At 40.8% G+C, this 14855-nt stretch overlaps 2 protein-coding genes across 21 annotated transcripts in view; one reads left to right on the top strand and one right to left on the bottom strand.

Moving 5' to 3' along the window:
- Positions 1–14855, bottom strand: part of rg (A kinase anchor protein rugose) — a 269667-nt gene that overhangs the window by 29650 nt on the left and 225162 nt on the right. The window lies entirely within an intron of this gene.
- LOC108624023 (protein mab-21) lies at positions 770–2944 on the top strand. The gene has a single exon (XM_018022967.2). The coding sequence runs from the start codon at positions 1107–1109 to the stop codon at positions 2202–2204; it is 1098 nt and encodes a 365-aa protein (XP_017878456.1). The 5' UTR covers positions 770–1106; the 3' UTR covers positions 2205–2944.

Below are 14855 nucleotides of genomic sequence, written 5' to 3'. Positions count from 1 at the left end.
CAAATCAAATACTGGCGTGTCGTTCGTTTTACAGAAAATTCTTTCATTATGTGATTCAATAATTTGGCCTATGGCTTTCGAATAACAGGAAACAGTGATTAGATTTTGTTTAAAGCATCGGTACAGGAAAAATTATACAATCTCGTCTTAAAAAATAGAGATCACCTAGAAATCTCCTCTATGCATGCATCCACCCACCAAACTTCTTTCATATCATTCGCTCTTAAAATCAAGTAAGATTTATGTTTTTTTTTCTTTTGCTACAAATAAGCAACCTGTTCGGGTGGACTGCTTTAGATACCGCATCCTGTAGATAAACAGAACATGTCTCCGGGGAGCTGGACGTAACTAGGCAATCGTTATCCGTACAACGAGGATTCGTAGATCGGTGAAAAAAATTGTTCAGTACGCGGCGAAGCGTGATCGAGGGATCCTCTCCACCGTGACGAGAATTTCGGTGTTCGAAGGGGTTGCGGAGGAATGGCCGAGGTTCGCCGGTATCCTCGAAAATAAAACGAGTCGTATCTGCATAATTCATGGGGGGAAGAAGGGTTCGCGTTTTGGGGTTAGCCGCCGCCGCGGCCGCTTCGTCCTTCGGGCAGAACAGGTCGCCCGGATCGATCCTGACTCGAGGGAAACGTTAAGATCCGCCCACATGGCGTACGAGCTACCAGATTGGTCGAACCGTGAGTTCCGGGGCGTGGTCCTAATTCGAGGGTAGTTACAAGCAATCGTACTGCCTTCGCGCGCTTCGAAGAGCGGGTGGCGCGGAGGAGGTGAACGACGGCGCAGTCGACAATCTGCTCCGGCACGGAGTCCCTCGCACACCTTTTTCTCCTGCTGCTCGTTCGTGTCTCCGATCCGTCGTCCCTGGACGACGCGTGAGAAACGCCGGATTCAAAATACAACCGAGTACCATCCTCATTTCCCAATTGATTTCACTGGCAACGAAGGATTTGCAAGAAGACAGAACAGATGGGAAAACAGCGGCGAAAAGCGTCAGGTTAAAATCGTTCGAAAACCTTTCGGATGTTTGCACACACGATGCGGTGATTGAAGATAAAACACTCGAAGGAGGAGCTCCTGGGCTTCGGGCCGACGCGACGATGCTGTTGCCGGCCGATATGCTGGCAGCCCAGTCGAAGATGGTCTACCAGATCAACAAGTACTTCGGCGAACGCGTGATGACTAGGAAGAGCCAGGTGATGAAAACGATTCAAGAGGTTTGTCGCGTGGTCCAGGATGTGTTGAAGGAAGTCGAGGTACAGGAGCCGAGGTTCATATCGTCGCTGACCGACTACAACGGCCGGTTCGACGGCTTGGACGTGATTTCGCCAACGGAGTTCGAGATCGTGATCTATTTGAATCAGATGGGTGTTTTAAACTTCGTCGACGACGGGACGTTACCGGGGTGCGCGGTGTTGAAACTCAGCGACGGAAGGAAACGGTCTATGTCGCTCTGGGTGGAGTTCATCACCGCGTCCGGCTACCTGTCCGCCCGGAAAATTCGTTCAAGATTCCAGACACTAGTGGCGCAGGCTTGCGACAAGTGCGCTTATAGGGATTCCGTGAAGATGATAGCAGATACGACGGAGGTTAAGCTTCGAATTAGGGAGAGGTACGTGGTGCAGATCACGCCGGCGTTTAAATGCGCCGGGCTTTGGCCCAGGTCGGCGTCTCACTGGCCCATAGCTCACATCCCCTGGCCGCATCCGAACATCGTGGCAGAAGTGAAGACGGAAGGGTTTGACATGCTCTCGAAGGAATGTATAGGATTGCAAGGGAAACAGTCAGCGATGGAAGGTGACGCCTGGGCGTTATCGTTTATAGACGCCGAGAATCGTCTCCTCCAAGGTGGCAGTAGGAAACGTTGCTTAAGTATTTTGAAAACGTTAAGGGACAGACACCTCGATTTACCTGGTAATCCGGTTACCAGTTACCATATGAAGACATTGTTGTTGTACGAGTGCGAGAAACATCCGCACGAGATCGAATGGGACGAGACGTGTATCGCGGATCGGATTAATGGAATCTTGTTGCAACTGATCTCTTGCCTGCAGTGCCGCAGGTGTCCGCATTATTTTCTACCGAACTTGGACCTGTTCAAAGGAAAATCACCTAGCGGCTTGGAGAACGCGGCCAAACAAGTGTGGAGACTCACCAGAGAGCTGCTGACTAACAGCCGTGCTTTGGAAAAACTCTAGAAGACATTGCGAATTGTTATCTTGTTAAAATTCATGCGAAAATGTAATGGACACGGGGAGATGAGTCATGCGTTGATTTCCGCCGGGTTGAACTATACAAAATCGTCGGGAGAATTTTTTGGAAGCTCCACTGCCATGATTAATTAGATGTTTGTGGAAGAAACTGTGTGTGGTATTAAACAACGGCAGCCGCGAGTGTGTGATTTTGTAGTAGAATTCTGAGGAACGATCGAAACAGTGCCATAAATATGTACGTCGAGTCTTTGTTTCGCTTTCGAGCCTCCGACGGCAAACGGGAATTGCGATAATTTAACGATATGCCAACTTGAAACCAGTGCTACTCCGTTGGATTGTTGTGCTGCTTGGTATGAAATCGAAGTTTAGTGTGATTGTCTATGAAATAAACGAATGAATGTTAAATACCGGTTAAATGTACGATAATACCCAACGAAAGATAATCTAGATAACTCCGAACCGGTGGTACTCATTATTGTCGCTACGTCATTTGATTCCAAACAACGGGAAATATGAGAAACGCAATTCTGTGTAGTTATTTGTAGGGAAAAAATAAATTGTTAATGAAGGAGGCGGAAGAGTTAACTGGTTACGAGTTACACTTAGTCTCCTCGTCTAATGGAACTGTACCTTAGCTTCCGTCGCTATGTAAATACTATTTGAAAGATATTTATTAAAAGTGTACACGAGAATGTGAAATACAATGCTATTTATACGGAACCGTAGCCACTTTTTCGTCTGTCGAGAGCAGCACACCCACTCCCTCATTTATACGTGAAATGTATGCAGAGATGTTACGTCGTAAACTTTTTAGAAGCAATCTTTAAACTGTTTAGAACGCACTAACTTCGTCTCGATTAGAACTCTTAAATCGTGTCGTTTCCCTTCACTAGTAGAGACGGTCGAACGGGATTGTCAAACGGGATTGTCAAATGGGAGATCAAATAATTTATCTACGCAACTGTGTTCCTTCGAATCGACGAGATATTTTTACTAACCGTTTGAATGCTCTACTTGTATCATGCCAAAAAATGTGGTCTTTCTTCAACTAGCAAACGTGTTAACAAAAAACTAAACACGTATAACTGGCACTATTAGAAAAAATAGGAAATACGTCCGAAAAACGTCTATTTAGTCTCCACGTTAAACAAAATTTTGTATGAATCATCTATCTATCTCTACCGTAAAATCTGATTCTTATTGAGAAACATTCGAATTTTTATACTTCTTGCTTTCAGAGTTCAAAATTCCAGTAGCGAACTTTTAATGATTCATCGCAAAATGAAACATTGAGTAGAAGTAATCACAATCAGAGAAACTTGAGTTTTCTATGCTTCTAATAGTTCCTCTTTATTTCTGTAAATGCAAGTTATCTTCGGCCGCGTTATTTCTTAGCACCCTTCCAGTTCTAGTTTCTCTACCGGTTTTCCTCGTTGGTAAATAAATTACATCTTATCAGGGCAAGACAGTTCCACGTGTGCTATTCGCTATGTTTACGTGTTACCAGGTGAGATTAGTCACAGAAGTTGTCATACTTAAAACATGCTAATGCTCATAAAGTTTTGAACAAGAATATTATTAGAATAATATGGGTCATGTACATTGCCGCTCAACTTGTTCGGCTGTAATAAAACAATCTAAAAGAATTAAGGAAATCATTAATGAATTTTATTCAATTTCATGTACTTTATACTGTAAAAACTATAAAAAGTCTAGAAAGTATATGTATATGGTCAACATTTCATTAAATATCTTATCGATGACGATATGAACTTGTCTTTGATGCTCCAAGAATTATAAAAGGAACGTACTAGGAAGAACCTAATTCCAATATTTTTTATAATGAGAAATAAAGATCTTGAAACAGTATGTTACACAGTCAGATCGTTTTCACACGTATTTTGTGTATCTCGTTTGCTTCGGAATTCATCAAAACTGAAGTAATAGTCAGGCTAAAATGATTTATCGGATACGTTCTCTCATTAGACAGAGATACATTTTACGTTACATTAGATATGAAGAAATATTAATTACGCTATCAATACATCTCGATCGCGGGTTAATCAACATCATTCGCGCGGACATTTATTGGAACGGATTACGACCGATTTCACGTTTGCATATATTCAGCAGACGAAAACGTTGACTATTTTGAAATTTCCTTGATGCATGCGCTGTAAACACGGATATTAAAGATTGTTAGTTGAATTGCTGCCAGTTTAACACGCGACGCAAAGCTTCTGAATGTTCTCATGAGTAAAACGATCACGTGCACGTATTCGCATCATCTTAGATATGTTTCAGATTTTATACAGTTATTGCTATCATTTTTATAATTAAATCTTTCGATTTTTTTTAATAGACACTAAATATACCGCACACACACTAATATATTATATTTATAATTTTTCCAGTAGTTTAATGCAGTTTATGGTAGACAGTGGTAGCTCTATTTGGTAGCAGTTTAAATAATAATTATAACTTTAACAAAATTACTTGATTAGCAATTTTCTTTTTTAGATTAAATTAGATGATTGATAGCAAGATTAATATAAATTTCGTATCCTTTTCATTTCTTACAGAAGAATTTAAAACCGGTCATTTGACTACATAGTAGGTTTAGTATTAATTAAACGTGTCTCTATTAAAATGCAGAAAAATAAAACACAAATTTATCTAGTTGAATATTAGCACTTTAACTAACCAAGAACTGAGTTTGATTCAATAAATAAATAAAAGATTATCGAAAATGCGTGCTTACATACTTAGTTGCAATATGTATAACACGAACATGTTGGAATTATTCAAGTATGATCTTTTTACAATTATATGTGGAACAGAATATTATTCTTTGCTCAATGAATTACGTCTGCGTCAATTCGAATACGATTATCAATACATTTTTTTATCATGCTGGAGATTTTTACTCTTGTACTCTCGGCTAGAATATTAAGAATTATCGATGTTCGATTTCCAGCAAGACTGAGAACAACATGAAAAAACGTTTCATTTTTTCAATTGATCAATATTTGAACTGATATCTGCAGATGCATGGTGCACACTTGAATGATATTCCCTCTCACGTATACTCGCATATGTATAGAATACTCTGAATAAAATGTCAGTTTAAAGAAATTCCAAACAGTTCACGTTTTACTTGAAAGAAACGTGTAAGCTCCTCTTTCGGATGACTCATTATGATATAAGCGTTATCGCTTTTTGAGTATAAAGGCTGGACAAAATACATCGTTAGTCGAAAGCGGAAAAAGGAACGTGCATGCGATGGCGTGTTTAATAAGCGCCTCGAAAATTTTCGTATCGTGAATGTAGACCGTCGCTGATCCGTCGTCCGTAACCAAGTTCGTTGATTAAATATTAAGCAGTCATGCGTGCGACAAATTACCACGGTGAATAAATTTACATGTTTATCAGGGCATTACCGCGACTTTTAACAAAACTCGGCTGGAGATTCCAAAAAAGCTGTCGCTGGGAAAAATCCGACGGAAAGAAACACCGTTGTTACATGCATACTATTCCTGTATAATGAGATTTAATTGCTAACTCTTTTACGACCCCAACAAACTTATTCGATCATAAATTGTGTTTAAAAAATTTCACAATTTTCTCGTAGAAGAATAAACTACGGATCCATCGAAATTATCAACGTGGCGAGAGGTCGCCAGGAAGAGAGACGAAATCCTCGGAGGAAGGTACGAGCAGAAATAAGAAAACGAGGAGAAAGATTCAGGCATGGTATGCTAATGAGGTCAGACGCTTTCCTCTTTTTTTGCCGCAACGTTCTTGCGAACCTCGTGTAACAGATTCTATGCGTTAAACCGCCTCTCACGATCCACGAGGATGGCCGATCTCGAGATCGATCTCGGCCGCGGACCTCCGTGAAAATAACGACGAGGATCCGTGGAAACGGGTTTCTTGATTGGCGGTATCGATTCTCAAAGATAACCGGAGAAGCCGAGTCAGGTCAACACATGGTGCCCCATGAGCGAGTGTCCACTTTCCTTCGTGGACGTTAACAAGTCGTTCGCATTGACTCAAAGAAATTTACTAAACATATCGTACGTAATTAGTGGGAAAGTTAATTCATGAAGCTTTAAGGGCATTGTTGTCTTACTACATTAGCCAAGTACTACTATGTAAACGGATCTGGATACAAACTATGTAGCGTAGATTTATGAATAATAATAAAGCGTGTAACACTCAAGATTTCTTTTTTAATGTACAATGCCACCGTACTACACACTCAGATGTGCTCTCCGAAATAAATTTTCGTGCACGCTTTCCACTATATTTTCCGTTTTTAGTTCTTCGAACGCCAAAATAATCCTTGCTTTTAATTGTGGAAAACTTGTGTTGCCTTCGAAATAAAATTTTGATTGAATATGACCCCACAGATAAAAATCAAGGGTTCATGTTTTTACACAAATGGATAAAGTAAATAATGTCTTGTATCGAGATCCGTTTAATCACGACGTAGTCAAGCGCGTGCTCAGAGCAAATTCGGAATCAATTTTCACGAAATCAAAGCATTAATTAAAAAAAATTTATTTCATAGTTTCAATTTATTGTTTCATGTACAATCACTCTATCACGGTTGTGATACTGGAGTAAATGTACACAAGACTTTAAAGAATTTTCTCGATTATTGAGACTTAGACTTAGAATTTACTGGCACTTTAATACGGAACTTTATTTTCCATTCATTTTCTAATCTCGAAGGAAAAGAAGTGTTCAGAGACACAGTTCAGAGGTAAGAAACGAAATGAACAAGAGCGTAGGCAGAGAAGCTGGACATCGGAGAAGGTTCTCTGGCTCTTCGTCCTCCTTGGTTGCCAGGACCTCAGTCGCTATAAAACGCTCAGATAAAGCCGCGATGTTTATATGCGTGAATCGCAGCGAGAGGAGTGCCGTGTAGAAGGAGAGATATACCTGGCCGGCGACCAAATAATAAGACAAAAGCCGGGGGTGGACGATGCGGTGGAACAAGTAGGGGTCTCACCGCCGCGCCGGGACTAAGGAACACGGGACGGGAACGGGAGAAAGCGAGGAAGGGAGTATCAAAGACGGCAGATAGGTCGAGGGAACAGAAAAGAAGGAAACCGGACAGGAATGTACGGATAAATGCGTCCTGTTTGCGGAGGATGCGGGACTCTATTTCGCGTTTATCTCGCGAGGACCTGATTCTCATTAAAGCGCTCTCTTCACGATCAGTGGCTTCAATCGTGCGCGAGCGACTCCAGGTATATTGAGAACACGCGTACCGTCGATAGTCGTGCATGCGTGATGACGGTCGGATGACGAGCCGGAGACGTTGTGCATGGGCGTGTAACGAAGATTGAGCAGTTGATTATAGAGAGACATTTTTTGGTTTCGTACATAATCTTACATCGTAACGCTTAGAGATCATGGTCGTGATATAATACGATCTGAAAGCGTGTTTCGTTGTGATAAAGTGTTTCTGATGTACATACACTTTTATCAATAACTATGGATAATTAGAATTTTGGTACAATCAATGAATCATTTCATATTCTTCAAATCGGACGATCAATCTCGCTGATTCACAGCAACTAAACAAGCGAGATGTTTTGAAAAGAATAGAAAAAAGCATTTCTCAGATCCCTGGCATAATTATTTCACCGGGTTACGTTCATTCGTTTCACTGTCCAGCGTGTCGCTATCCCTCGATATCTCCGAGTTTTATTGGCGGTACCTGCTCGCACGCCTTCACCCTTCTTCTTACCCTACTAGATAAAATGAGGAAAAAGGCGAAGAGACAAGGGCCTTACCTACCGATCGGTAACGCGATACCCCACGAATGATTTCTTTTTCTCCTGTTGATACACGCGCGTAAGATCGAGCAGCGACACGCTGACACGTTCAAGGGGCTGGCAAGGCAAGATTATAAAAATAACGTGGACGTCCCCCTCTCGTATCCTTGTGCCGAGTCGCGACTCCAAATTATGACGAAAACAAGGGGAAAATATAGGCTTTGAAACACGAAACTTTTTTAGAGTGCGCCGTTCCAGAGGGCGAACGTATGTAGAATTGTAGGAGGGAACATCAGAAATTAATCTAGTTGTGCAGATTCCTCGCACGCGCTTATATTGAGATCTTCGAGTATACCTAGTTAGTTAGGAGATAGTAATTTTGTTGCACAAGACTGAATGCAAAATTAAATGGATGGATGCGATTTATGTACTTGATAGGCTTGCAGTCTGCCGGTTTCGCTCCAGTTGAGCGTAAAAAGTGATCGCGTAAGTCGACTAACGATGGAAAACAGAGGTGACATTTTTATGTGGTCTAATTAATAAAATGAAAAATAATTTAGATTGAAATTCTGTGTCATGCACACTGTAAAAGAAGTTTAATCCGGAATAATGTTTCGTAATCTCGCGTACCAAATTGTTTATGGAACGGAAGCGTGTTTGAATACGTGAGCATTTATGGCAAAAAGGGACGCAAAAAGTTAATTTATAATCAGAGTAGGTCCGCGTTAGGCAGGATCCGAGATCAAACTTATAAATGCACAAGTCTTGTAGAAGAATTTGAACGTTCCTTTTTTTGTTTCTTTACAAGAGCTACTGCTGTTCATTATGCAAAAAAAGAAGGAAATTATCCTAGAGATGACAAGTTGAATTTTTTTGCGGAGTTTTCTATCAATGATTATAAACATTATGACACACTGGTATTTCGTTCTTCATAAACTATACTAATCGCGTAGAAGTAATTATATTCAAGAGAGACATTTGAATATGCACTACTTAGATATTAATATTGCAGTGTTATTTATATATTTATACGTAGTTCTGAGGTAATTTTGTTGATAAGAAAATAGCGCACCACATACATAATTACGTACACTACCGACTCTAGTACAACGTTACGTTCGTTTATACTGAACAGAAGCAATGTCAAGTAAAATTATCATTGAATTCAACTACTTTTCTAGAAATAATGCACAAATATTTGGGAAAAAGATTAATTAAAAAATTTGGCGGAAAATACAATCATTGTGTAATCAAGAATTTACAATAAAATAATTGGTCGAATAAAATTGTAATTCAAAGCAGGAAACCGTTTTTCAAACGACACTTCCTTGGTCACATGTGCGTTCTCACCAGCCTTGTACTTGAAACCACTTACAGGCGGTATTATCCTACGAACCGTCACAGCTTTATGAGCAAAACCACTTAGTGTATCGCTGACGCTTGGGGTTGGGGTCATCGCATGCGTATGAAACATTGATGAGAACGAGACGGGGGCGAGACGCTACCGTCATGAATTCATGAAAATATCGTGTCAGGCAAAACGTTTCAACTGAGCTCAGATCGACCGCAAACTGTGTCTCTGATCGGACAACAAGTTTCCTTCGGCAACAGTGAATCCTTGAAGAATCATTGTCACGCAACCTCTGCGTAAATCAATGATACTTACTCTTGTCCCATTTGTAGTTTTTCCTCCCTTAGATAAAAACATCAGAACAACCATAACGAGACAAATAAACGGAATAGTATTGACGTGTACAATGAGATAAGAAATTACACCAAGAAATTTTTAGCTTGTGAAATTTAAGAAGAAAGTAACAGCAATTAACGATCTCCTTATGAAGCCGCCGGTAGATGCTCCCAGCTTTTCGACTTATCTGAACGCCCGACCGAAGTAACTCCCGAATACTCTCAGACGAGATCGTCCGAGATAACCCAGCGGACACCGAGAGGTCCTCGGGCTTACAGATTTTTTTGCCACACACAGGGAGACGCGAAATTAACGCGCGACTTCTTAATAAGAAACGAGGAACAGGAACGAGATGAGAGGGAGAGCTGGTTTATGGTGGAGATAACGACGACTGTGCGGGTGAGAAAAGTGTCACAGGCATCCGGTGATCTGGCTAATGTTCGGCCGGGGCTGTGAAACGAACTCTGCCGCTGAACGGGCGGCGGCGTCCTTTGTTCGACGCCGCGTCTAAACACCGCTCCCGTTGATGCACAGCTCCTCCTACGCGACCACTAGAAGCGTATTAAGCTCGAATGCGTTGAAAACGCATCCCAATAAATCACCGCACCGATCTTCCGTTCCGACCGACGCGCTACTCTCTTCTCGTACAAAACACCGTAACTATCAACTCCTCAAGTTGATGTGAAACGATCGGAAGCTCTTAAGGAACAGAAACTTAGTTCTAATTTATATAATAGAAAAAATGTATTTTTAAATAGGAAGATTGGCGAGACTCTCGAAACTTGAAAGAGGGTAGTATTTATGAAACGCTGTAGTATTAGAGAAAATAAGCTTAAAGGTATTGAAGCTGATCGAATAATTTAAGTATGACGGAGGTAAACAGAAAACTTTCCTGTGGCGGAAACACTCTTGATTATTAAAGCTCAGGAAGGAGCCACGTGGCTACGTAATTTTTTCAGCGCTACATCCTGAGAAAAAATTGGCTCGTGGGAACTATATTTCACGGGGAAATGTTTCCTGATTGATATAAATGATGATGGGTATACAGTTCCATTGACAATAAATTATAATCGATATTGATTCCATCTATAAGCAGTAACCTATCTGCAATCAATAAATTACAATGACCAATCGAAATAGAATAATAGCAAGCAATAGTTACTTTTTTAAATCATTTCCAAGAAGAACTGTCAAAGTCTACGCGACATCAATGAATTACTTTCATTTGTTACGTTGAAGGGGTAAGTAAATTGAATCATTCATCCGGCGCATCGCCGACCTCTGTATATAACTTTGTTACCAGAGAAAGGGGTAAAGTACGAGCTAAGTGCTGTCCAAATACAATTTGTCACTGATGAGAGAAACAAACAGAAGCGATTTCCGTCGCCACTCCATACTTCTTACGACAAGTGCCTCTGCTTTTACAACTCAGCACTTCATCTACTTGCAAAACCACTCGTATATAAAAAAATATAATACTTCTGCTCGAAAGCTGTCATGGGACTTGTTACGACAAAGAAAGAAATGTTTTATATTTGATCTAAAAGAGGAAATATTGATCTGTACCGCGCGACGCGTTTCCCAATTGGAAATCATGTTCGAATTCCTCTGAAAATTCGATTAGTTCCAGAGGCGGTTCCAGCCGAGTCCGAACGAGTGGAGATTTATGTGGCAAAAGTGCGAGAGCCGTGGGCGGGGGTGTCGCGTGGCAAGCGGCAATAAGGGAAAATCGGTAGTCATCCAGCTTTTCCCCCGGGGAGAACACGGCCAGGCTTCTGGGGACGGTAGCGGGAGAAGGACAGCGTGGCGAAGAGCAGCGAGCAACGATCTATTTCTGGCCGAAAGCATCCGCGAGGAACGAGAGGGGCGGAGGGTCATCAGGATTGATGTGTCCTTTTGCTTGAATTATTACCGAGTCCTGCGATTCCCTTCCTCCTTTTTTCCCCACTTTCCATTCTCCACTTACTCTTCCACTCTTCCTGCTACTTCTGTTTTTCACCAACACCTCTAGTGAAACTCAACCCGCACTAGATCTCACTCCTCTTTAATTTTCGTGAATTACCGACTATATCGCCTGTTTACGTTCGTAACTTCAACTACAACGTTTCATGCCCGTTTATAAGCTAGCGTACAGTAAATTCTGAACAAAATACGTATTGAGTCAGAATTTCAGCCCTCGATTAGAATGCACTTCAGTTCATCACTGTGCAAATTCTTTTGGCAGTTTACTAACATAAATGATCAATCGTCTCCTGATGTGAAGTAAGTAAATAATAAACGTTAACTCACCAACATTCGATTGAACTACCGACCTGGCCCATGGCAAGTTGTTACAAGAAACTGAGAACTAGACGATTACTCACCTGAAATCAGAACAAGAAAAAATGTTGAGGAATGTATTACAAGGAGTGATTCCTAATCACGACCAGAGTGCGGATTTTTATGAAGTTATACAAAATTTGCATATATTATAATGCGAAAAAATGCGAAATCTCATATCGTGACATTACAAACTGCATAAGTGGACTAGATTTCTTAAAATATGATTTTCCATCAAAATCCGCGGTCTAATCATGATACAATGAGATATACATGTTTAGAAAAAAAGTTTTATATGTCGTAGGCAAGGAGAATCCTAATAATTTATAATATGTGGCCGTGTGTCTATGCCGATATCTCACAAATTATGTATAGGTGCCCATAATAATGAATGAGCCAGCATTGGTAATATACGTACGTAATTACGTTAATGCAGGTAAATGCATTTCCGTGTCGCATTATCGAATTCGAGACGCGTATCAAGCCGCGTTAACAACTCTTTTTTTTCATTCGACTCGGACTCGGGTCGACGCATTATCTCATCGATTCTACTGGTAAAAAAAAAGATAAAAATAAACTTTATAGCCGCGACAAGTTGCCAGCAGAAGATGGATAGAGAGAAAAAGAGAGAGAGAGAGGTACAGTTAATAGAGAAGAGATATTCATTGCCCGTCGCGGCACGACGCTGCGACGCGAATGTTAAATAGATCGTGGTATGGTTGCTGGACGTTTAAAGTGTCCGGTTTATGGACGGTTCTTTAAGAAAAATAGTAACCAGTGACCGGTAGTCGCTCACGCGCGGAATGACATTTACAAGCTGAATCGTCGGGGTAATAACATACTTTCAAGGGGTTCAAACGTTCGAGTTTTAAATCTTTCATGCTCATACGCAGGGTGAATTTAAGACCAATGTAAAAATGCAATGTTTTCTCATTTCTTTCTAAATATTTTCAAATTATCTGCTACTAAAAATTATTTTCTCCAATGCACTCGAATTAAAATTTGTTAACGATGTATATACGATTTAGCTTTCCACTGGAAGAATCATTTTATTGTATCGTCGGCTTAAATTGTTTCTCTCCTATGTTTCGTGCCTAGGCCTTTCACTCTGTTAGCCACTATGCTTTACAACGTCACGTCCATTTTCATTTGCTTCTACTCCTTAAGACGGTGAACCTAACTCCACATGATTCCTGTTTTTCTTCCCGTCGAAAATGCTCGCTTCGCACGAAACACTCTCGCTTTAGCCTTGCTCGTAAACGTTTACTTCGGTGTCGGATCAATTGCAGAACGGAGAGACGATTTGGAATAATATCCCGTTGTCACGAATTCATAATAGGGCGTATTTGTTGGAAAAGTAGAGTCGACAGACTCGTTATTTCTGCAGATATCACTCCTAGTTAATAACATGTGAGTTATGATTGCTCAACAATGGTAATTTATGTAGAATGATAAAGTTATGATGAATATGCGCATGATAAGAAACAAATAGATAAAATGATATAGTATAATGTGAACTTTCAAATATTAGCATTGTACCACCCAGCACTCGACTTAAGTAACAATTATCATATCCACAATAGATATAAGACTCAAAAGAAACATTTATGATCAGAATAATGATAATGGCAGTATGAATAAATATCTACATGTACTATTATGTCAAAATTCAGACTTATCGATGCAAAACGCGTACCCAAGGATCGAAGATCGCAAGAAGAGAAAAATGAAGAAAACAATGAACATTTTTTTTATCGATATCTCGCAAGAACATCGACGAGCTGCCACCAATTAATCCGGACGGACAACAGCGCGGAATAGAACTGTAACCCTATACCGTGTACGTGTAGGACCCCCCCTAAGTTCGAGCTTAAAGATGAACCATCAAGAAAGGGGTGGCTGAGAGAGGACTACGACTAGTAGGTTCTGATCTCGTATCATATTTCGTGTTATTCAAATGCCAACAATGCTATTAAAGGATTTCTCTGGTAATCCCCCGGCCGCAGTTGGCGAGAGAAACCCGATGGTGCACGATGGCGAAAACACCAAGAAGTACAAAGAGTCGGCCGTTCCTATACACAAGGACTGAAACGGACGCAAACAGCATTCGGACAATAGAACCGCGCCTATCTAAACGCTTTGTTCTTTCCGATCAGGTACTAGGGCTACCACCAGTCTGCGATCTTTTTCTCCTATATGGTCCTCCTCTTCGTGAAGGGGGTACAACCTTCACGCCACCGGGAGAATATGCCCCGCACTAACAGGAAGTTCAGTTCGCCAGATCTCGATAAACTGTTTATCTACTATTCTATTTACAAGGATCACTCCGGCTCTATGAATGCAAAGTATCCAACGTGTGCAATATGCATGCGTTTTTTTGTTGGAAGAGACTGCTTGTTCGCGTGAATTGAAAATTGGTCCATAGTGTGTTGCCTTTAATTAATATGGAAGACATTACAATTTGTTATCAAATTATAGTATGTTATTCTTCTTGAGTTCAGAATTTTAATAGAACCACCTTAATAATCAGACTTTCATTATTTTCATTATTCGTCGAGCAGATATAACAACACTTCAGAGATTCTCAACAACCAAACGATCCATCGACTTCCCTAATATACCAGATTACTATTCAATGCGTGTCAACGAGGGTTGTCTTTCGAAGGGGAAAGCGATGTTTTTGTTCGGGAACGAATGACGATACTCTTGCTACAGTTTTTAAAACGAAGAGAAAATCGGGATCAGATGGAGATGGAGTCATCACCGGTAGAGCGAAACAGCAGCCCCCAGCAAGGGCCGTTGGCTCGGAAACAATCACATTACACTTTGCACACTGAGCTC

This window comes from Ceratina calcarata, unplaced genomic scaffold (genome assembly GCF_001652005.2).
Source record: "Ceratina calcarata isolate Rehan_Ccalc_2016 unplaced genomic scaffold, ASM165200v1 scaffold297.2, whole genome shotgun sequence".
NCBI classification, from domain to species: domain Eukaryota; kingdom Metazoa; phylum Arthropoda; class Insecta; order Hymenoptera; family Apidae; genus Ceratina; species Ceratina calcarata.
Note: the sequence above shows the minus strand (reverse complement) of the source record. Positions and strands in the feature narration are given on the sequence as shown.

Coding starts and splice junctions, on each gene's coding strand:
- LOC108624023 (XM_018022967.2), top strand. CDS start 1,107: ATGCTGTTGCCGGCCGATATGCTGGCAGCCCAGTCGAAGATGGTCTAC.